Raw genomic sequence first — 23,156 nt, 5'->3', positions numbered from 1 at the left:
GAAGCGATAAGTTCCTTGCTTATAATATCCCAACAGTAATGCTCTACATTGTATTTTATTTAAGATTTTTTTGAAAAACTTTCTTAATTGATCTCTGTATTATGCATGAACAATGTCGTCAGAATTCGATAAAGAATCAAGAATAAATGTGAAAAATGATTGAAGACGTTCGTGAAAAACAATAACACCTGCTTTTTATTTTCATAGAATATGCATGTCAAGTTTGCAGCGCCACCAACGACGGGAGCTCTTCACTCAGTTTTGGCGGAGGTGAAAAAACCTTACACATCACGTTAGCAGTTCCGCTTGGTCGCCATCCATAGAGCTGTCTGCGGATGCTGACACGTAGGTTCTGCTTCGAGTGGGTCTGCACGCGACCATGAACAGATAACTCTCTCTGTGGATGAAAATATGGACCCCAGGAAACACGATTTAAAGAGATAAACAAGAAGTTTCGAGAATTATTTCAAAAATGACAAAGAATACTTCCGTGACAGAAATGTCAAATGGAATACGTGTCTATGTTTGATTTTTATTGTATGATTACTCTACTACATGTGATCAATGCCGAATACGATTGAATGTTCAACTTGTTTATGATCATTTTAAGCATTTTCAATTTAGAAATGCAAAGGGGTCAGTTTTATTTGTGTTTGTAGTACAAAAAAACAACGCGTATCTACTTATTGAAAATTAGACTTTAAATTGCGTTTGATCATAGAATGCAATACTTATTGTAAATTATTGTATTCAGGTATGTGTTTTCTTTCAATGAGCATTTGTTTAATTGATGATAAGAATATGGAAGAAATTAGATCAGAATGGTAACAATAGTAAAGATACGCATTTCTCCATTGTACAATTTTTCGCAGTTATTACATAATATAACGTACAGGTAGGGTTTATTTTAGTTACAATTAAGTGTACACAAAATGTTACATCTATCTTTAAACTTGTATTCGAGACTTGCTGTGTGGTGATAAATGGTGTAACACAAACTTGCAAATACTTTTGGATCCCCCACGCTAACATTCTCATGCTGTCTTTAACACAGAATGATACCAGTGTGTTCATTTGATCACATATTTTTACCTAGTTTTTAAAGCTTACCATTCTTCATAAGTGGCTTCATATGTTATTTTGAAAAACTTGTTACCTAGGTATTTCAAGAAGTCAGGACGTTATAGGCGTAAGAAGCCATTTCTGCGTGATGTTGCTTTTTTGGTTGATACCTTTAAGCAGTATCTTCAATTTATAAAGCAAAATGTTTTTACTTATTTCAAAAATGCTCGTATACTTTGCTTAACAATCCGCCATTTATTATTTCTTATGATACCGGATGTGACAAATCATACTTCGGCAAAACACTTGAAATTTACGGGTACTCTTTGTGAAACTTATATAATTTTGTCTCAATTATATGAATCGTTTGAATATAGGTTTCAGCAGTTATAGGGATTGATGCAACCGGGGAAAGAGTTAAACACAGAGCTGTTAACTGTGAGGAACTTGACAATTTGCTAGACACCGTAATAGATATGTATTATTCATATGAATAAGTCTATTATACACATACTCGGTAATATTATATAAAGCTATCAGTTGTGCGCGTGGAGACAAAAAGAAACTGTAAGATTTTATTAGATGTTATAATATTTAGACTTATTTACTGTGTACCGCAACCTCTCATGAATGAAAACAATCTCGATGCCAGTATATGATCACCTATAACGATATGACAGGAGAAAGGCAAAGCAGAGATGCAGAAGAAGATATCTGTCTTGGCTAATTGTATGGTTCTGATGCCATGCCATGGCGTTCCTGCTTCTACCAGAACCATCAATTAATTAGTTTTTAGAACAAACAGTGTGTCGTGTATGCATACAGCTTTTAAGTGTTGTATTGTCCGGACACTCCAAACCATCCAGTAGGGTATACTTTAGGATATCTTGAATGATGTGATTTTTTTCTTTACCTCCAATGGATTCACTTGGTCTGCCTTCAGATGTGTGTATTACTTATGTAATATGAATGTTTGGAATAGGCGGTAGGAAATATCTGTGATATAAACAGTTTACAGGACACGGTGGCTCGTGTGCTGTTTATCTTGAGAAGTGGTTAGCTAGCGCGATGTCTCGTGTGGACAAGGTAAGACTAATATTTACATTACATAGCTTTTTTCATTATAAACCTCCAGTTATTTCGTTGATTGAAAAAGATTAGGTTTTCAAAATATTCATTTCTCACATGACCCTTACTAATTGAATGGGGACCTACAGATGCCATGCGACCGGAAAATGTAAATTCACTTAACTTGAATAGCCTCCTTAATCTTTGCTTAGGATACCTGTAAATAATATTCACGGAGTATCAGTGGGAAGGTCCCCTTTTCAAAAACGGTACCATGTGTATGATATACTCTCGAATATATTTCACTGGACTTCCCTATGTTTTGGAAAATATTTATGAAACAATTGATATGATCATGATAATAGTTATCTGAAATTATTTAGTGTGATATATAGTTATCTGAAAGTTCCAAACGTAGACATTCATCACTTTGGATAATTTTACAATTTTCAAAGTTGCACGTTCCGGCCGCAAATTCGGTTTTCACTAGCTGTAACCATACTCAACACAGTATTGCTAGATGCTTTTTTCACATAATTCATGGGGCTGTTTGAGCAATTAGATACATGATCAAAACAAAAATTTCAAAGAGCCAAATCGCACATTCTCGTCATCACGAGAGTTTCCGCAACGCCGATGGTTCTTTGAGACAGAGAACAAGGAGACTTATAGCATCAGTGAGCAGTACTTATATCGTCACAGCCAATAATAAAACATACACGTGTTGATCCTTATCATTATGTGGGGATATCTATGTGTCGGATCAGTACTACAATAGATGTTATATATTTGACGTACAACATGCTGTAGCCATACTAGACATTACTCCATATGACTTACACAGTCAACACACAATATAACACACAAAAAACACACACCTTCCACCCCCCCCCCCCCCCCAAAAAAAAAATACATAAAAGCAAACAAACAAAACAAAACAAAACCAACAAAAAAAGAACAAAAAATCCCACATCAACAAAAACAACAACTTTAGGTTTAAAACTTGTAATGAATATGAATGAATTAGGTGGTATTGTACGCGAAATAAGACATAAATGCCGTGAATGCGTAGATAGGTCAACGTAGTAGGTTTCTTTTACGTTAAACCCTGGATTATTTACATGTTTCATGGCGAAACAAATACTTTGTAATCTACGTATTCTTAACCAAGAAGTATCTAGAAGCAATCTTTTGATCGGTTTCTTATAATTTATTTAGAGGAAGTTGTTGGGTAGTATAATTTGCGTTGCCTAAATGTGGATATGGTTTTTCACAGTAAAAATCTTTTCTGGTGAATTTTTCTGATTTTAGATTAATATAACGGACTGATTATTTTTTCTCTATATAGCTAAAATTTTTGATTATACTATCCAATTCTCTTATTTATACTGAGATATGGGTAATTCTTTTCAAAAAGTAATAATTGCCGATATGTGTCTTTGTGTGTTCGTGGTGCTAATTAACCTTTAAGTAAAAAAAAATCCTCATTTTCATTTTCTTTGGCGATAGAAAACAAAATTGATGCATAACAAAATTAGAAATCCATTATCATAATGATATTTTATAATAATCTGCCTCTTCAGGGCACAGGGCGAGCACTCGCCCTGTGAATGCCAGAGGGTTCCCGCGCGTTAAATATATTTTTTCTAAGAAATGAATTCCATTCTCGTTTTATGCCCTATGACCACTTATTACCGAATTTTAAGAAAGAGATATTCAATATTTTAATTCTTTTTTTATTTTTTAGCATTCCAATGCAATTGTTGATTGAGATACCGGTATCTTATTCAAATTTCCTACTTGAGTATTAGGTTGAGTGTGTTATAAATAAAATTTGTAAAGGTATTACAATTGGCTGTGTATTCTATAAAGTGTATTTGGCAGAAAGCGGCTTCCATATGAATAGTATTAAATGAATTCAGAAAAGGCTAATATTAATCCACGCTAATAACTTGTTAAAAATCAATATCCGCCAAATATTGTGCACGCTAAATTTTATATACGTTTACAGTATTTTGTCATTATATAGCCGGGAGACTACAAATCGAGATTTGTGAGATTACAAATTGAATGCATAATGAGATATACAGTTGGAAAGTTATCGCAGTATATTTACATTTTCCAGTGTCTTTGCCTGTGATAACACTACGTATCGATTTTGTATTATATAACCCATAATACAAATGACGCCAAATTGAGGCGCCAGCGGGGTTTGCTTATTTATATTTTAAAATATTTAAAGCTATACACGCTATAATTTGCGTCAATTTTGAATGACAGTGAAAACGCATGTGTTTGTCTAGTTATAAAAGTTATCCTTAATCTGTAAATTACAATGGTGAATTCCATCTCGTTACAAAGATATAGATTTTTAATTGTTTATTTTTCTGCTAGGAAAATATACCTTTTCATGAATATTGATGAAGGAAGAGCGAAACCGACCTCATTACGCATGTCCGCGGAGAACTAGGTGGTCGTTATTTTTTGCCAAATTAAATATCCAACTTGATTTTTAATATGCTTAACAGTTGTTAGTTTGAAATACATACATGTATAATGAGTAAAATACGTTTGTCATTCACGATACCCTTACTTCTGCATTAACACTTATAGGATCTATAAATAGCACATAGGGGAAAAACACAGGTGTACGTCATTTTTTTAAAGGAAGTATTCATATCTACTCACAGGCTTGTATTTTTTTCTTTTTTTTGTACTCGTATATCGGAGAAATGTATGCTTTACAGAAAATACCCTTTCCTTTGTGAAACTATCACAATTATGAAGATGTTGACTCTTCACCAGTTGTGGTATGATAGACTAAATTTAGCTGTCGATATCACGTGATAGATTGATATTCACGAGGAGGCATTACTTTCCTGGCAGGAAAATAAATATTTTTTAGTGTTTAATATTTGATATATTTGTTACGTGATCGAAATGAGCATTATAATTAACAGCATAAAGGTAACTTTTATTCGTAATCAAACACATACAGTTTCCCCTTTATTCAAAATTGACGCAAACTATAGCGTGTATAGCTTTAATCGTACGATGGCTTAAAATTATATAAATATAAGTAATAAGGAATCATTCTTTGAATATTATGAGGTGATAATTTCGGCCGGGGCGTGATCAAATCTATCATAAAGCTCTTCGGGCTTTATTGGATTTGATCACTCCCCGACCAAAATTATCACCTCATAATACTATGATATGATACATAATATTATGATACCAAACGACTAATTTAATGCAAAGTATCTCTTTTCTTTGTTAATATGGACGAGCGGTTTCTTTCATTCTGTGGCAGAGAACTGAAAATGTCAAGGCCGTTTTCCGAACTCTTCCGTTGCAAAGAAATGAGAATTCTTAAGTCGTTCCCCGAACCATTCTTTTGCAAAGATGTGAGAACAATGAAGGTTCGCTAGTATTAGTGTTGATAGGAGAAAAAGAAAGGAAGTCTTAGTTTTTGTTGTTCGGGGACAACGATACCTTACAGAGAGAATTTCATTGATTAAAATATTAATACAATGCTACAAATGTTGAGTTATTAAGCGCGGAAAATAGGAAGATCCGTATCGTAGAACAAGAAGAGAAATGATATTCATGAAACAGTTCTTACTGATATGGTTTCGAATTTCAGACATCAAACAGTGGATCTACTTGCCATATCAGGTATCACTAATTGAATCTTGATACGTTTTCTTGTAGATTTTACGCCCTTATACTAGAAAATATATTCGAACCTGATAAATATGGTACATTCGAATACTAGTATTGGTCGTTATAAAGTAATACGAAAAAAGGTCTACATTTTAGAAAATGTATTTAGAAATGTGATCATGTGCGTCGAAAAGGGAGACAGATAATAATATAATATCTTTCTGCATGGTTAGAAACTATTGACGTCAGTCCAGTAATAATGACAACGTTTTTCTGCTGTTTGAGGGAGGTCGCCTCGCTAAGTGTACCTAATAGTGCAATACCGAGTGTTCGTGCTGATAATTAACCATTTTGATACAAACAGTCCAAGTCCTTCTGTTAAACACACCATACTGCAAGTTCTCTGCAATAGATAGCATCGTCTTGTCCAGATAAAGGCTTACGAAAAGAACGAAAAGTAATCCCTGGCAATGAATCTTCCGTCATCACTGCTGATTGGTGGGTTGTTTCACTAGAGACAGTACGTTTCTAAGTCATAAGTCGAAAATCAATCCAGCTTGTTTCTTTGACTTTCCTATACCACGTGTGCTCCATGTCGACCTCTTAAATCTACTTGAACCCAGACTTTCGGCATGTCTTGAATTTGTTTGGCTATGTACCGCGGTCATTAGATGGGAGCAGAGAGCCAAATCGCCGCGTCGCTTTCTTATTCATATGTTGGTCAGTGCATCTGGTAAATAGGTTCGTATGTCAATAAAGCTACATCTGTGCTGCATGAACAAGTCGCAAACCAAAGAAAGCCAAATAAATCTATAAGTTTGCCCCCTATTAACCTCTATCATTCTCTTTTCATTTCGTGGTTAATAATTTTACCAGTTGCAAGTAGGTATAAAACCCCCAAACCTTAGAAAGGTTTCTCATTTGTTTTGGCCAGTAGGTATATGTGTATGTAAAAAACACACTTTTCAAATTATTTTATGACCACTTCATTGTCCCATCAACATAAAATACATTGCCTTGGCCTCTACGCCCGTATCATGCCAATCAAGAATGGAGAAAGCATCACTAGGACGCTAATGAAATTATGTCAATTGCGGGTCATTTGGAGGAAGTTATATTGTATCAAATAAAACCGGAGTGAGTTCTTCAAGTTAATTTTATTAGCTGCCAATGCCCTGTTCGGGCCACTGACTCGGTTTATTTCTGTAAAGGATAGGCTAAAGCTGCTGAGAATGCTCTAAACAAGAAGTTTAGATTAGTCGGTTATACTTGGGAAAAAGATTGAGGAAAATACAACTTGTGAGCTCTCAACCAGAGTTGTTCTTCAACTGAATTGGAAAATGGGGTTCAACTTGACATTTAACCAATCGGATCTTTGGCATCAAGGATAAATCGTTGATTAATTCTTTCATTAATGATGGCATGCCGCACGGCAAATTGTCATGTTGCAAAATCTTTTCGCATTATTTTACCCCAATTGACAAGCGTATCTAGCAATTGTTTGAAGAATTCAATGAATAATTGAAGTCCTTAAATTTTATTTCTTCCAAGGTAACATCACAAAGTCAGATTACCCCGATTGCGTTTTAAGAATTGCGATCCCCGTGACTGAACTCAAATTGATGTTAACCAAGTACAATGATTACAATTATGTTTTCTTCCACAAAGTGCCAACCTTACGAATTACAGATTTGTAATCATCAAAGAATAGTTAACTTATGATATGGAGTCTCATTATTCCTAGACATTCTGACGAGTCTTGGGATCTGTATGCAAAACACTACCGCTTCCTTCAGCTGAGGAGTTCAGCATCATTTTTTTAATTATATGCCACGCAAGCTCTCTATGATACTCTGCAAAGCTTTTTTTTTATATCCAAACCATGACACTCTATTTTCAAGCTTAACGCTTGCTTGCATGAAAAGAGCTGCAAGTTTTTATGTTATCATTCCATCACAAGATTAAATTTTCTACCCCAGTTCAAGTGTGATACTTTTGTAATTTCTATCCGCATCAAGACTATATGCCCTCATTAAACATCAAACATCACTCTATAACGCTAACTGCCCTCTGAAATTTTTCTAAAGAATTATCTTGCAACATCTGGTTTTTCTTGTAAGCATACCGTCATCGCATTATAGAAAGGTGGGACCTGTTTGGATCGCCAGACAGCTTGTATTTGACATGGCTGCACAGGGATGGCGATAAGTAGTAGCCAGGAACTGTTCGGTTTATTCGATTTACTCTCAGGTACTGATCTTAAACTTTAAGACACAATCAATGGGCAAATTCCTTCGATATGACGTTCACTGTCGGTCAAGCTCTGAAACAGGTTTACCTAGGCAACAGGAAACACTTTGACTTTGTTTTTAACTGTGATTTGAAGGAATTCGTTTTTGTAGGGTATTAAGGTAAGTTGTTTCAACTGTTTTACCGAAGTCCGAAATAATTAATTATTTCATATTATTTATTCTGCAACCATTTTTATATAGCGAAAAATCTAAGGCTATCAAGAAAAACTAGCACTACTGGTAGGCATACAGTTTTCAGTAATAATAGTTCCGTTTATTTCTTATTTCTTTCGTTTTCTTGATTTTAAATCTTAAATTTACTCTGAATATTGCTGCTTATACAAAACATTAATGTACGATTAATCAAAGATTTCGGCCTGTTTACATATAGCTGTCGCTGACAAACAGAAATAGATTACGTACATCACGATCATTGGGTGTAAATTGCGATTAGTATTCGATGCTCTATTTTTATTCAAGATGCAAATAACAGTTAATAGTATATTTACATGTACATATATATATATATATCTTCGTTTACTTTTTGTTTTTAAAATGACATATAGGCCAAAAAGCCCGTGTGTCAAATTTATATACTTATTATTGTTGATATACCATCTGAAAATGTATATACAATGAAACACATATGTCACTATAAATAAATAAACTACTACTACTTGTATACATATTAAAACGTTCCCATTAATCAGCAAAAACGAAAGAGAAAAAAAATTGTTTTTTTAATCAGACATTATGTATAAAAACATTGCCATTTTTCTGCGGAACATTGAATCAAAGTTCAGAATATAAATATGTTTGTATATTGACAGTTAAGCAATAATTTTCAGTAATATCTTTATTTTTTGTGTCTTTGTAATCTTAACACGCTCAGTCATTGGGTTTGTGTAATAATAGTACTGCAATTTTAAACGTTGTCATGAAAGTTACGATTTTAAAAAGACATCCCCCCCAAAAAAAAAAAAAAAAAAACAAAACAAAACAAAACAACAACAAAACAAACAAAAAACTATAAACCAAATAATAACAACAAAAACAAAAAACATCAACAAGTAAAATAAACAAAAACAAATGTCATTTAAACTGACTTTTTATAGAAAACGATGCTGCAGTCTCTATATTTACTAAGTTTTTGAACTTGAGTTGAAAAGAAGTGCTTTGTTGATAAGGACAATACCTTCGAGTGTATGCAGAAGGAACGGCTTAAAAAGTTTCGCATTTGATGGAATATATTTAGATTTCAAATTTAAGTTAATGTATACAAGCATTTAAATGGTAATGGGATTCTAGCATTTGGAGTCCTCGATTTGCAGAAGAGAATCCTAACCAATTTGATATTTTCAAGCGTTATAAAAAGCTAAGTACTTTGAATATGTGTGGAGTTTTGCATACGAAAGAAACACTTCACTCTTATTTGAAAATCTTGACTTTTCGGAGTGTTTTAAAAAACAAGTGAATTTCACATATATATGGCGCTTCTAAACATAAACCTAGGCAAACACAAAAGTGATAAACATGTTTTCTTTCTTTTAGAGTGCATTTGTAAAAGTGTTATTAGCAATGATTTACCTGGCACCTGTAAGTAAAATACACAATAAAACGGTTACTCTTTAACACGTATCCGTAAAAGTCAAATTTAAGCGGAGCGGATATGGAATTTTTGGGTTACTTTTACCTGTACTTTGACAATCTTGCTAGTAATACTATCAACTCCACAGGTAGATCTAACTAATAAGGGTCCAATTAGGAGTTGCAGAAAAGGCTGTCTCCACAAATACACGTAGAGAGGGATCAGCCAGCTAATTGGCGATGTTTGTTTAACGAAAATATTCCGAGTTCAGAAAACCATCGAATATTCCTTCTCATTCTGATTCATAGGAAATTATTTTTATATCGAATTAGCTATGAAGGTAAGCATACTGTATAGCTCGAGATTCGTATTTATGTTCTGTGTCTATGAAAACAAGCTTATTGAAAAGGGCTTATTATCTCAATGTAGTTCGTGGTTAAATATTCAATGTATTTTGTCTACCGAAAATTTGTTGAAACCTTCTCGTGAGGTCCTAATTCTGTGGTAATCAAACGATTTTTTATAAAGATGGTTCTTTTAATCATTTTTTCGTTGAGTTTTTTTTGGGGGGGAACGGACAATACGTCATAATTACGTAATATCTATTTAATTCATATCGTTTTAATGCCATATGTTCAGTTGTGCAGGATTACTCCTAAACAAAACCAATGGTAGGTTTCTCCCTTCCAAACGTCTTATGCGCATTTTCAATGAGTTAAAAGTTTTATCGATGTTGTAGGTTGTGATGTGCATGTGAAGTGCACGTGTCACTGCATGATACAGTAGTGTGTTAGGAAACATTGGCATCGTAATAAGATAATTGTGATATTGAAATTGATCCCCTTCTGAGAGGCCGATTCTTTAGGGGTTTCCATGCCTCTGTCATGTTGTAAATTTTGAATTAAATTCAAAATTTACAACATGACGCTTCCATAAAAGGAGAGATATATCTGTAAACAATGAAACTTCGACTAGCAATTGCTCGACGAAACAAACTACTAATGCAATCGAATAGATTAGTTTAATTTAAAAAAAGATTGGTCAACGTTTTCTGGGCCTGCTGTACAAGTATATCTAAAAAAAATTATATAGTTTTTGGGGAAAGAATGTGAACGAATTTTTGTTTAAATTGGTTCATTTGCCAAATGGCAAGGCCTATTGGTATCAATAATGCGTTCGAGAATGAGGAGGAAAAGGAGCAACGTGAAAATTAATCTTTGTAATTTTAATGTGGTTCCGATTCCTGGCAGATTTAATAGCATTGCACGGAAGATAAGTCGTACTTTTTAAGCTGCATTTAATTTTTAATGAAGATATCAAATGAACTGGGTGGAATTTTATTTTTTTTTGCATCATTTTAATTTTGATTTTAATTCAGAATTAACTTTAAAGACTTTATTGAATGGTAAAATGTGACGACACTATTGTAAAGCGTAATCCTTAAAAATATTTCCTTATTTCAAAGAATCATGACCGTTGGCGCATGTACATGTAATTTTGCTATGAGATGAGGTTATTGAACGAAATAAAGAATTGCATATGCCTCCACGTTGCATAAACTATTAACAAACATATTCCATACCTGAAATGCCAAGTCAAATTCATCATGTTTTAATTAATCTAGCGCTGACATTTTGAAATATGAACAAAATATATTTTGTTTAAAATGAACCAGACAATATTTGTGATAAATATGATGAAGATTCTAAAAGTGTTCAGATGTTTTGTTTTTATGAATGATACTGTGAAAACTATCCTAAGATGGCAAACTTTCTTAAATTGATACACATGAACGTACACGTACTGCTCCTATAAGACAAAGTCATTCACATTTGGTGTCAAATTTAGCTAGTAACATGGGATTTAAGTTGTCCTTTTATAATTAGATACGCATAATGGCTGATACCAGGTGACGTCTGCTTCTGTATAGGCACGTGCATATTTTGGACATACAGGTGCGTAACGAATGACAGGTAGGACAGCTGTAGTATACAAAATTTAACGTGCTTCCGCATTTCTTTTTGACATTTTTGTATCATTGTTTTCTTTACTCTATCATCGTATAAAAGTTTTTGCGTTAACTTCATATTTTTAGAAATAAATCATTAAATTCTGCGTGTATCAATATAAGATACAAAAATCGTCTTTAAAATTTTTATGAGTCGTTTAAAGCTTCGCATATGTTGTCATTGGTCGAAACTTTCGACCCTAACCATCGTCAGTACACTGTCTCATTTCGCCGACTGGATCAACCATTTAAATATCCCCGATACGCCAAATGAGTGACGTATTCCACGCAAGTATGTCTGGTCAGAAATTATTTACGAATGTTTCATATCAAAAGCACCATATTGAATATTAGAGTCGGTTTATTGCAGTTTTCATTTCGATCTGATAAAGGCTTGACGGTTTTGGTTCCAGATTTATGATAGTAATCGTTCGTTTGTATTTAGAAAGCTGAAAGGAATGGCTTTGTTATGTATACGCGATAATGAGACTTATAAGAGCGAGTCGCTGCAGCTAGTGCGATCCTTTATTAAAAAATGCTTTATGCAATATCAAATATACACCATTTTTTTAGTACGTCCTTTATATGTACATTGTAGCATCATGGCCTTACATGTCTGATGTGTGTTCATGAGAGTGAAGTGCGAGGGGTTAAATGATCTCTCAATCGGATTTCTAATGAGTCCTTTAACAAGATTAGTCAAGTTGAATGTAGATCATATTCCATATTTACCTATTAATGTCGTCATTTATTTAAGTAGGTCAGGAGATGTACTTTCTCAATACTTTTCTTCAAGATGGCCCCAATGCATTACTTCACAACCACTTTTAGTCAATACAGTTGTGGGACAGTATTAGTGTAGTACCCCCACAAAAAATTGATTGCCATTATTCATAAGATGAAAAATTCATAACCTTGAAACCGATTGTTCAAATAAAAATCCTTAAATAGGTATTGATTTTCGTTAATCACAACCCAGTTTTTTCATACTTCTTGAATTAACAATGTTTTCTGTATTGAATTCACGAAAACCTTTTAAACATTATTTTCTTATCGCCTTAACCTATGGTAAAAATGAAAACCCAGATATCTAGCGAGTACATTGATCAATTTGCACAAGTTAATGCACCATAAATATAAATGGAACATGTTATATGTTCGTTGAAGCTTTTCGGAGTAATGATATATGTAATACTTCCTAGATACTATATCTGAGTGCATATTCTATACAAAATTCATATTTAATTACATAAATACGTAGAACTTTTGGGGAAAAAATGATTTCGATGTGCAGGTATCTTAAAGAAAGAGACATAAATAAAAACTGCTTCTGTATTAAATATTACATGTTTCCTATGCGAGAATACACGCTCTTACGATGTACATATCTAAGCCATTGAATTACCGGCACGTTAGTCTCATCTAGGAAACAGATGCCCGGATTATATCAACCTCAGTAGTTGTCAACGGGTGTAATCAGTCTCGCTGGTAGTCAGTTTCCCCTTTCTCTCTCCACTGTCCAGTTTTTCTCTGATATCGATCGGCGAGAGTCAATCAGGTATCGGTGTTTGCTTTTTAGATAATCCGGGGACTTAGGCGGAATGCGGGAAAACTTTATTTACTAAGGTGCCTGAAGCACATCAGGCCAAAGTGGGAGACGGCCACTTGTTTTAGATCTTTTGTCGGGTTTAATTACGAATTTGTGGTGTAAGAGGTACTGTTTCTGTTTGGAAAGTGGATTTTGAAAGACATTTGCTCAGACATTTAAACCTAACTTCAGTGTTGATCGCTATTTCCCGTGTATTACATGTGAATTCGCTTTATGGTCGTGTATATAAACATGCATTTTTTACATGGGCATGGATAAATATTTTAACACTCTGTGTGTTGAAAATGTACAGGAAAGTTTCGTGAGCTGTTTTTCCTCATGATGAAACGGTATGTATTAATTAATCAGTCGCTCTCACGTCTATCATTAGCATCCTAATCTTCAAAGGCTATAATTAATGGCTCGAATTAATTTGGCACTTAAGGTAATTACATCAAAGGCCACACCAGAGTTGATGACTTTAATAGCAAAAAAATAATCCAGGTATTGCTGTCGTCTCTATAACTAATAAAGAATTTATCGTGTACGGTGGCTCTCGGTCCATGCTGTTTAACCAGTCGTTGGGGATTTCTCGCGTTCTAAACAAATACGAAAGTTTCATTCAGGTCTCGTTGAAAATTAACACAATAATGTAATTATTTTAACAAATTCTCGTCGATATCCTATCAATAAATTTAATCCTATTGGGTTTTAAATTCTCAACTAAAGAATGTTACATGCTCAATCGGTATACCATCTTGTCAAAAGCGCAAAATTGCTTGTTTTTCAAATATTGTTATATCGAATTGCATTTGCACGATCTCATGTTGGAAACATGAACCAAATGGATTAGATTTAATGTTCATGTCCCGTTTTGAAGAGCTTCCTGATCCATGGAAAATGAGGTGGGGGAGGGGGATTTTAATGTTCAGTGTCATGAAGGAAAAAATGGGAAAATGGTCCATTTTAAATGAAGAAAAATTCACCAATATTCAAAATCCCAAACCTAGGAAAGGGGGGGGGGGTGTAGTACCTAATACTTAAACTACTATTATAATACCAGCTTTATTACCATAATACACTGCACTACTTCAAAATTCAATGTTTTCTATACATATGTAATAAGAGAAATGAAAAATGAGAATGGAGGGGGTGGAGGTCACCTTACTATTTTTTGAAACAGACATGATGATACCTGCCTGATTATCGTAATAACATATAAAAAGTGAATCATCAAGCATAAACATTTTTAAAAAGGAGCTGTTTCGAAAACTGGCCGATACTTTAGTGATATGCAAGAGAATCTAAGTTGAAGACTTTATCGGAGTATTTTCCTGGTTGACATACAACAGATAGGCCCCGTTGTATCGTTTGTATAAACCATTCAATGGCTATTGTAATTTCTTTCATGGTCCCAGTCGGACCTCCTATTGATACAATCGTACGCTTGTCTTTGGTGATTTTAATTTATATGCACAGTTCATGGACTGCATGTTCGGATAGCCTAAGATCGATAGTTTTTAATTTCAGACAAAAGATTTCTTTCCATAATGAGGGAGACAAGAGGAGAGTCATCGAGAATTCCAAGACTGCACGTGACCGCACGCCATTTCAGGAAAAACTGACCTCTCGCACACCAAAGCATCAATGATTCAGTGTGTAACAATTATGGCGATCCACTTCTTGAATTCAAAAGAGGATAAAGAAAGGAAAAGTTGTAATGAACGTTGTCTTCTATTTTGGGAATTTACTTGATGAAATCGATGAAGTGTATTTGAATTAAGACGCAAGTACCTGTGTGAATTATGTATCCTTTTGTGCTTTACTCCGTTGTGTGAGGATTAAAGTGATCTACATTTGTAATGGGTGTTGAAAACTCTTCGTCTGATAACCTGTTGGTGTCTGCTGTGGATAGTCTTCTTAGCAATGGAAGTACTCATTTCGGAGGAGGTTTGGAACTTCCTCAGCCCCATTGGAATTGCAGCTTGATGGATGTTTTAAACATATCGGATTGTGTTACTGTGATATTATCTCAAGATTTCCCCAAATCTGTTCCTAATTGTTCACTAGGAGATCATTTACCTTATAATTGTACAACGGACAACATTCCACACGTTTCGGACAAACAAGAAAAATCTCTTGCCAAAATTATCGCAATATCTATTCTGTGTGCAGTCCTTTCCATTCTGACGATTGGTGGTAACCTTCTAGTCATAATAGCTTTCAAAATGGACAAACAGTTGCAGACGATAAGTAACTACTTTTTGCTGAGTTTAGCTGTTGCTGATATGACAATCGGTTTTGTGTCGATGCCATTGTATTCAGTGTATATTATTATGGGAGAATGGCCCCTTGGTTCCATTTTCTGTGATTTCTGGTTATCTCTAGATTACCTAATGAGTAACGCATCCGCCGCTAATTTGATGCTTATAAGTTTTGACCGTTACTTTTCTGTAACTAGACCATTGACCTACCGTGCGAAACGGACGAGTAAAAAAGTTGGAATGATGATAGGTTGTGTATGGCTAATTTCATTGTTACTATGGCCCCCGTGGATTTTTGCGTGGCCGTATATCGAAGGTGTTCGAACCGTTCCAGATAATGAGTGCTATATTCAGTTTTTATACACAAATGTGTATGTAACTATAGGAACCCATGTTCTTGCCTTCTGGCTTCCAGTAGCAATCATGTGTGTTCTTTATTATAAAATATACAGAGAGACTGAAAAAAGACAGAAGAGAATGCCAATGTTGTTGGCAACCAAAGATTTCAAAGGGTTCAAGAAAAACTTCTCCCCGGAACAAAACCTTATGTTTTCACCCAGGTCCTCGTCTTTGGACCTCGACGATGTGTACGATCTTGCTGAGAGTTTGGTTCCAGCTGAGAGGACATGTATGTCGCGTTGGTTTTGCTGCAAAATAGATCGCGATGACGAAGCTGATGAAATAAGTAGCAGCGACCCAGCTTCACCGATGAACCTGCTACAAGAGGAAGAAGAACCACCCGTTAGAACTTCCCACCATTCGAGATCTACCAACGGGTGCCATAGAAATGGCGGACCCGCGCGTTCAAATGGATTCGTCATTCCGCTAATTGCAATGGGTTCGAGTCGCGCATCATCTGTCATCACTTCTCCGGAATCATTAACCAAAACGTCCAGCGCGAACACAGATTTATCGGTAGTGACCAATGAATGTCAAAGTCCACTTCTTGATGATACCGACGAACTTTACACTATCGTCATTAATATCCCCAGGGAGGAATCAATTAATGTAACCCCTAGCCCATCTATTCAAATGATTGCGGACACGCCAGAAGTCAATCAAAAATACAAATCGGGACCAAGTCGGAAATCAGATTATGAACTAGAAAAAATATCAGAGGAAGCCATAGAACGTATCTCTGAAGGACAAGGTTTGGTGTCAAGCAGTGAATCCATACCGTTACCGAAAGGCACACCGGCGCTTGGGCGTCGAACTCGGTCAACCGACGCAAATAGAACTGCTCAGCAAGCGAGAATCGCTCAACAAGCTGCGCTCAAAGTTAAACAACAACAAAGGGCGAGAAAGAAAAGAACTGAGCGAAAGCAAGATAAGAAAGCTGCCAAAACACTGAGCGCCATTTTATTTGCTTTTATAATCACGTGGTTGCCATATCATGTTGCCACTCTCGTTGAAGTCTCGTGTCCGGGTTGCGTTCCACTGACTCTTTACTACTTTGGTGAGTACAATTGTCCAAATTAAGTTAAATCTTATTGCGTTCACCGTGACATGAACATCTCGTTTGTTCCAGCTGGTCTTAAGACGGCACGATGTCGGTTAAAAGGGCTAATTAAAATCGATATAAAAATGAATAAACAACAGTTTCAGATTAAAATGTCTCATTTGCGCAATTTGCACAATAAAAGATTTTTTTCTATTATTGCGGAGAAAAAGGACAAATGTCACTCAGCTATTGAGATTTATTGAGAATAATCCCGATTTAGCCTTATGTGTGTAAATGTATTGAATTTTGATCTGTGTAAATGTATTGAATTTCGATCTGAAGCATTCAATTAATTGCCCCGGATTGATTTCTCCTATTTTATTTTCTATAAAGAACCAAAGTAATTTAGAGTAGTTGCATTCAATTGGTCTTGTCATTGTGCTCATATTTCTCTGTTAGCCGGATTGCACGCAATGGTACCAAAAGCAATAGTTGATTTAGAATATTTCATTTTTGTAAAATGAGACCGATAAAAAAATACAAAAAATAAGAATAATCACATTTCAGATTGTTTAAAGAACTGACATGGTTTGAAAAAAAACTATTGAGTTCCTTTCACTTCCTCTTTTATGGTCATTTATTGGAAACCAATTTTAATCGTGTAGAGTCCTGTAACATATTAATTTAGAAAAAAAAACAAAGCAGAGAATGGACATTACATTCCTCAGTACTGTTGTCAGCATCCTGATAAAGGCACCTCAAGTACTTCATGATGCTAACACTCTTTAAGTCAGATATTTAATAAACATTACTTAATATTTTATTTCAAATGAAATAGGATCGGGATCGGACAGCAGACATAGCCTATTTTTGTCCCCTCCTTACAAACAAGATCAAGATAATATTGTGTAATTAGATTAATAATACAAGTATGGTGCATGAAAATAAATGATGTACAAACAATATTTGCATAGACATCAAGAATTAATGAATATTACTTTTTTTTTTCTTCAAGCAAGTAACCACTGCTTAGCGCAATTAAAAAAGGTTTATTATTTAAAATATGATGGCGAGTGTGTGAGTTGGTGTGTTTGTGTGTGGCTTTTGAGGGTGTAATTGTGTGTATGCTTGTATTTCAAAAAATAAATAAATTATAAAAAAAAAAAAAAAAGAATTAATGAATGAAAAAGGAAATAATGAAGAAACAAAATTGACCAAAAAAATTTAAAATTGCAATACAAGCCACAGTCAGATCAGATACGTTATGGTAGATGATGGCACCGGCGAATATCACTCTATGCGTTTTGTATATAGATGTCCCTGATTCTTGTTATACAGTCAGCAACTTTCTACCCAAGGGATTGTTGGGGGTCTTATTTTAATTTTGAGGATTGCACTTTTATGGCATTTTAATTAAGAATTGTGGTTTGTAGCAGATATTAAGAAATAACCAATTTGTGAGGAGGATTAAATCTTACGCAAGATAAGACTAAATAGCGTCAACGCTGTAAATTGAATGTATCATAGAGTCCATGTACATACAATCCTATTATGTCTCTACACATCCAAAAAAGACATCGTAAAACTTTGTAATAGATAGGAAGCCATTTTATTATGATAATCTTTGTTTTCACTAAAATTTTACCAAAATTTTAAATACTGAGTTTCTAATACAATTTTGTTAAATTTACTCTTTGACACAATATCAGATTTCAAAGAATGTATTCTTTTCGCTTTAAATCAATTTAAACCATGCATACAGATGTAGTTTTATGTTTTTCAGAATGCACTTTTATGAATTGCAGTGATTTGAGTTGATAATGTTGATATTGGCTAATATCGTTTTAATATGGCAGTCCATTATGTCCTAAATTGTCCCAAAGGATTTTATTGAAAAAGCAGAAGCTTTGTGAACAAAGTGATATGACGAAAAAGTTTTATATACTTAGTCTAGTTCATGAAGGAACAGACATGAAATTTTGTAGGTTCTTTTGGCCTGTTTTATTTTTTTTCCTGGATTGATTTGCGAAGGGGTTTCTTTTTTCTGGGAGGCATGAAAGTGTCGCTTGTCCTGCGCCTTAACGCCTGCAGACGTCACGGCCACCGGATGAAATTGACAGTTACCCGCTTTATAGCATAGTCTAATTACTATTACTGCATTATTACTCTTCAAAAAATCCAACATATTGCCGGCAGAATAATTCTCTGAGTAAGTTATTATCCTGAGGAAGCATCATCTTCGTGAATGCAAGACTAAGTTAGGTAATAAAATCGACGCTTTTAGCCGTCTCAAGATCTAATGAAGTAATGGGCACAGAAAGGGGGATTTAATTAATGTGTTAACTTGTATCTGTGTCGGAATGAAATTTGTCCACTTAGGTTGGAAAGTATTTTCTTGAAAGAATATGTACATGACATTACATGTACTCCTTCCCTCGCCTCTCATCGTGTACCGTTTTGTTCTTTTTAAGGACATGGTCGATTTTCCACGCTATAAATATGGTTTCGTCGATTGTGAAGTCCTTGCATACTCGTCGAATGTGAAATCCTTGCATACAGTACTAAATTTTCGTATCCAATTTCGACTATATTTCTCATATTGTGGTTTCATAATATCTAATTACCAGTTACTAGTATATATTTCTATTTACCATACACATAATTATTATCCTTCAGCAACAAACCAAGAATACCAACAACGTATACTCTGCATCCCACATATATACAAATTTAATTTTTTTAAAAACCGAACAATGTTACGCAGCAAATTTGCTACATACATATAGTCATGTTGATGAAACTGTAACAACATTGTGCGGAGTTCGTGTAACTCGATCGACGAGAGAGGACCCTAAATGTACAAGGAGAGAGAGAGAGAGAGAGAGAGAGAGAGAGAGAGAGAGAGAGAGAGAGAGAGAGGCTTGCTATAATGCTTTATTCGAAAACTTTAATTTGATAAGACTGCTTATTAAAAAGTCACAATTGTCGCTATGTACATGTAAAGTCTGTTCTACTGTAAATAATTTCTTCACGATAAGAAAAAAATATACATGTACAAGAAAACAGCAATTAGTATGTAATACAAATGACATGTATAAATGCAAGTATCTCAGATTGTCTTTAAAGATTTGGAATGCTAAATGATATTTCAAAGTTCTTAGGGGTTTGGGTTATTTCGTTTCTAATGTCGGATGCCCCAGTCATTGCATTTTATCGAATTCCGGATAAACGAGACAAATTATTGTGTAAAAATTCCGTTCCCAATAAAAATCGACCGGAAAGTGAAGCGTCCGGATATCTGGCGTCCGGATATCTGAGGCTCCACTGTACATGTATAAATGCAAGTATCTCAGATTGTCTTTAAAGATTTGGAATGCTAAATGATATTTCAAAGTTCTTAGGGGTTTGGGTTATTTCGTTTCTAATGTCGGATGCCCCAGTCATTGCATTTTATCGAATGCACCACTCATACAATTGGAGAGTTATGGGAGTTTTACTACTTGCAAATTGTCATGATAGGTCAAAGTTAAGGTGAAGAAATTGATATAGCCGCTAACGGTAAGGTTAATAGCAATACTAGTGCGTCCTGACATTTAGGTCAAACTCATTAATCGGAGTGAAAAGAGATTTAAAATATCTCTTCTAGTAATTTGTGGAAATACGGTAGACGTAAACTTAAGATATGTTGTGTAATGGACGATATTGGATCTATTGTGAGCATCGCCATCAAAACGGAGTAAATAAGTGAGGAAATCCCTTACACCATAAACCGGTAATGGTATTCCGATAAATCCTTATGTAACATATCGCAGTTTGCTGTAGAAACTTGCATCATCCCCCTTTTAATGAATGCGGGTACATGGCTGCTTACGTCACTGCCAAGAATCCAATGTCGTCAGGATACGTGCGAGCCAATTTTGTCCGATAAAAAAAAATGTGCTTCATACCGGGCTATTGTTTATTTGGACATCGATCAATATGACGTGCTATCTAAATTCTTTTGTTTGTGATATAGTAAGCGTACATCAGAATGTTGATCATTTCTAGGTTTCTCAATATGACGATGTCAATATTAGTTAAACGAATACAAAGGAAGAAATTCGAGTGCATTGATATTCTTGGGCTGCTTGACAATCTGTGATTCTTATTGCAAACGATTGATATATTTTTGGAAACAATTATACTTTCTGTAGATTTTTTTGTTCTATATCAGTCTTCATCTATTTCACTAATATTACGCAAACATTTTTTTTTGACAACTGCCCTCTATCCAAACTAATATGGCTGTGTACGAACAAGTTGATGCAGTGAACCATTTAGTATTTTATTGACATTTTATTTTATATTCAAAAAACAAATTATCCATCATCAGTTTGAATGAAAAAAAACCCGAAAAATAAAATGTCTTTACTGCAAAGAGAAGATATATCATTGATAAAGAATAGCAATTTCCCAGCCCTGTATAAATCGTACAAAGTCTCTTTTTTCCCAGGAAATTTTCGAGACAATCATTATACTGTCCAGCTACTGTATCTTTTTCATCATAAATCTTCGTAATAACATTAGAATATGGTAACATTACATGCAATAAGTTGAGAAAAGATCGTATTCATTATAATATCAAACATGGTACCAACCAAAATGTATATCTAAATAAAGTTGATTTTTTTTTTATATTTAATGACGTTTATTTTTATTTCAGCTTACTGGTTCTGTTACATTAATAGCACAATCAACCCTGTATGTTACGCCCTCTGTAATGCCAACTTTAGAAAGACTTTCTGGAAAATTTTGACTTGTCGTTGCGCACGCAACCGGATGTTGATGCAACGCCGAATGACGTCAACTTACTCATTTGGTGCTGCTAATAGGTGACATCACGGAAAAGCTGTAATTTAATCCAATGTTGTGCAAATAAACGACTTTATCATGACTGTTATACACAAATAGAATGCATGACTAAAAGTTTATTGTAAACGATGTACTTTCGAGAATTTACGTTGTTTGTATTTTAAGAAAACGATTGAGATCAGAATCTAAAAAAACGCACAATACTGAATCCGACCCTGCTTCTGTCTTAAAATAATAAAATGTGTTTTATTTCTTATTCTGTGATACTTTGTGCACAATCATTTTTTTTATTAAGTGCATACTTAATGTTTATAACTTTCGTTATTTTCTTGACATAGGGTGTGAAAGCTACACTATCTAAGGACTTTTTATTGTGTGATAAAGAAATTAAGCTGCACGAACACAATGCACAGATAAATCCAAAAGTTTACCGCATGTTTTGGTAACAACAGTTGCAATGGTCAAAATTTAAAATACATGTTATGATTGTCAAATGAAATAAATACTAGTATTATGAAAATATTTATATACAGGATTTACTACCTTCAACATGTTGAAATGCTGTGTCATACGCAAATTTTATGTGTTCTACGTTTAATAAATGATACAACATTCTATGCTTGAATATATGTTTTTAATAAAACTCTCTCTCTCTCTCTCTCTCTCTCTCTCTCTCTCTCTCTCTCTTTTTCTAAAAGTCAAGAATCAAATGCATGTTATTGACGTTTATTTCCTTAAATTAATTGTAAAATAAATGTTCGTAGCGATCATGATAAAAACGCAGAATAACCTATATTAAACTAATATGCTTTTAAGAATTTCCGGCGAACCGGATTCGGGGACTGTATCTGGTGAGAATTCAATAATCTCAAGCAATGGGATTTATGGCAGTCTTTTGAAACTGGCCAATCGGACGTTGCAAACTCTAGGAGTTTTAATTATCTAGGTTTGCAATATCCTGTGGGTATTTTTCAACGTGAAATAAAAACATTTCTGAAGTGAACAGGTTACATTGCAAAACTAATTAATGATTTAGTCTGTCGTTTTGGCTTCTGGGTGATTTAAACGTGCATTATACATGTAAAAACAGGCGTAAAATTGAAATTCTGTAAATACAGCTTTTTACTTTCTCCGCTTTTTACTCTATTTAATTGTCGACGACAACTTATGTATTTTAACTTTTATCATAAGTTGATATAGAATTACACCTTACATAAAATACTACCAATAATTAAATCATCTACAATTATTCTAAAAGATATAGAAATTTTCTAAATGCCCTATCTCTGGGGGAAAAACCGAATGAAGAAGGTACATGTAAGTATCAAA

At 34.3% G+C, this 23,156-nt stretch overlaps 1 protein-coding gene across 4 annotated transcripts; it reads left to right on the top strand.

Annotated features, from left to right (window-relative positions):
- The first annotated feature begins 1,442 nt into the window (after positions 1-1,442).
- Positions 1,443-22,442, top strand: LOC105327246 (muscarinic acetylcholine receptor M1). Of its 4 annotated transcripts, none has more exons than XM_011427595.4 (3): positions 1,443-2,148; positions 14,802-16,991; positions 21,679-22,442. In XM_011427595.4, the coding sequence occupies exons 2-3, from the start codon at positions 15,134-15,136 to the stop codon at positions 21,849-21,851; spliced, it is 2,031 nt and encodes a 676-aa protein (XP_011425897.3). In that variant the 5' UTR covers positions 1,443-2,148; positions 14,802-15,133; the 3' UTR covers positions 21,852-22,442. The 4 variants fall into 4 exon arrangements, with proteins under 4 accessions (XP_011425897.3, XP_065943609.1, XP_065943610.1 ...); XM_066087537.1 differs by lacking the exon at positions 1,443-2,148 and adding an exon at positions 8,055-8,207; XM_066087538.1 differs by lacking the exon at positions 1,443-2,148 and adding an exon at positions 11,562-11,630.
- The last annotated feature ends 714 nt before the right edge of the window (positions 22,443-23,156 follow it).

Source organism: Magallana gigas, chromosome 6, assembly GCF_963853765.1.
Source record: "Magallana gigas chromosome 6, xbMagGiga1.1, whole genome shotgun sequence".
Classification (NCBI taxonomy): domain Eukaryota; kingdom Metazoa; phylum Mollusca; class Bivalvia; order Ostreida; family Ostreidae; genus Magallana; species Magallana gigas.
This window is presented reverse-complemented; position numbering and strand designations above follow the sequence as displayed.

What these genes read in the sequence shown, in the direction of transcription:
- LOC105327246 (XM_011427595.4), top strand. Translation starts at nt 15,134, where the DNA reads ATGGGTGTTGAAAACTCTTCGTCTGATAACCTGTTGGTGTCTGCTGTG. An exon ending in ACTGACTCTTTACTACTTTG is followed by an intron (nt 16,992 to 21,678) that starts GTGAGTACAATT and finishes TTTTTATTTCAG; the next exon opens with CTTACTGGTTCTGTTACATT.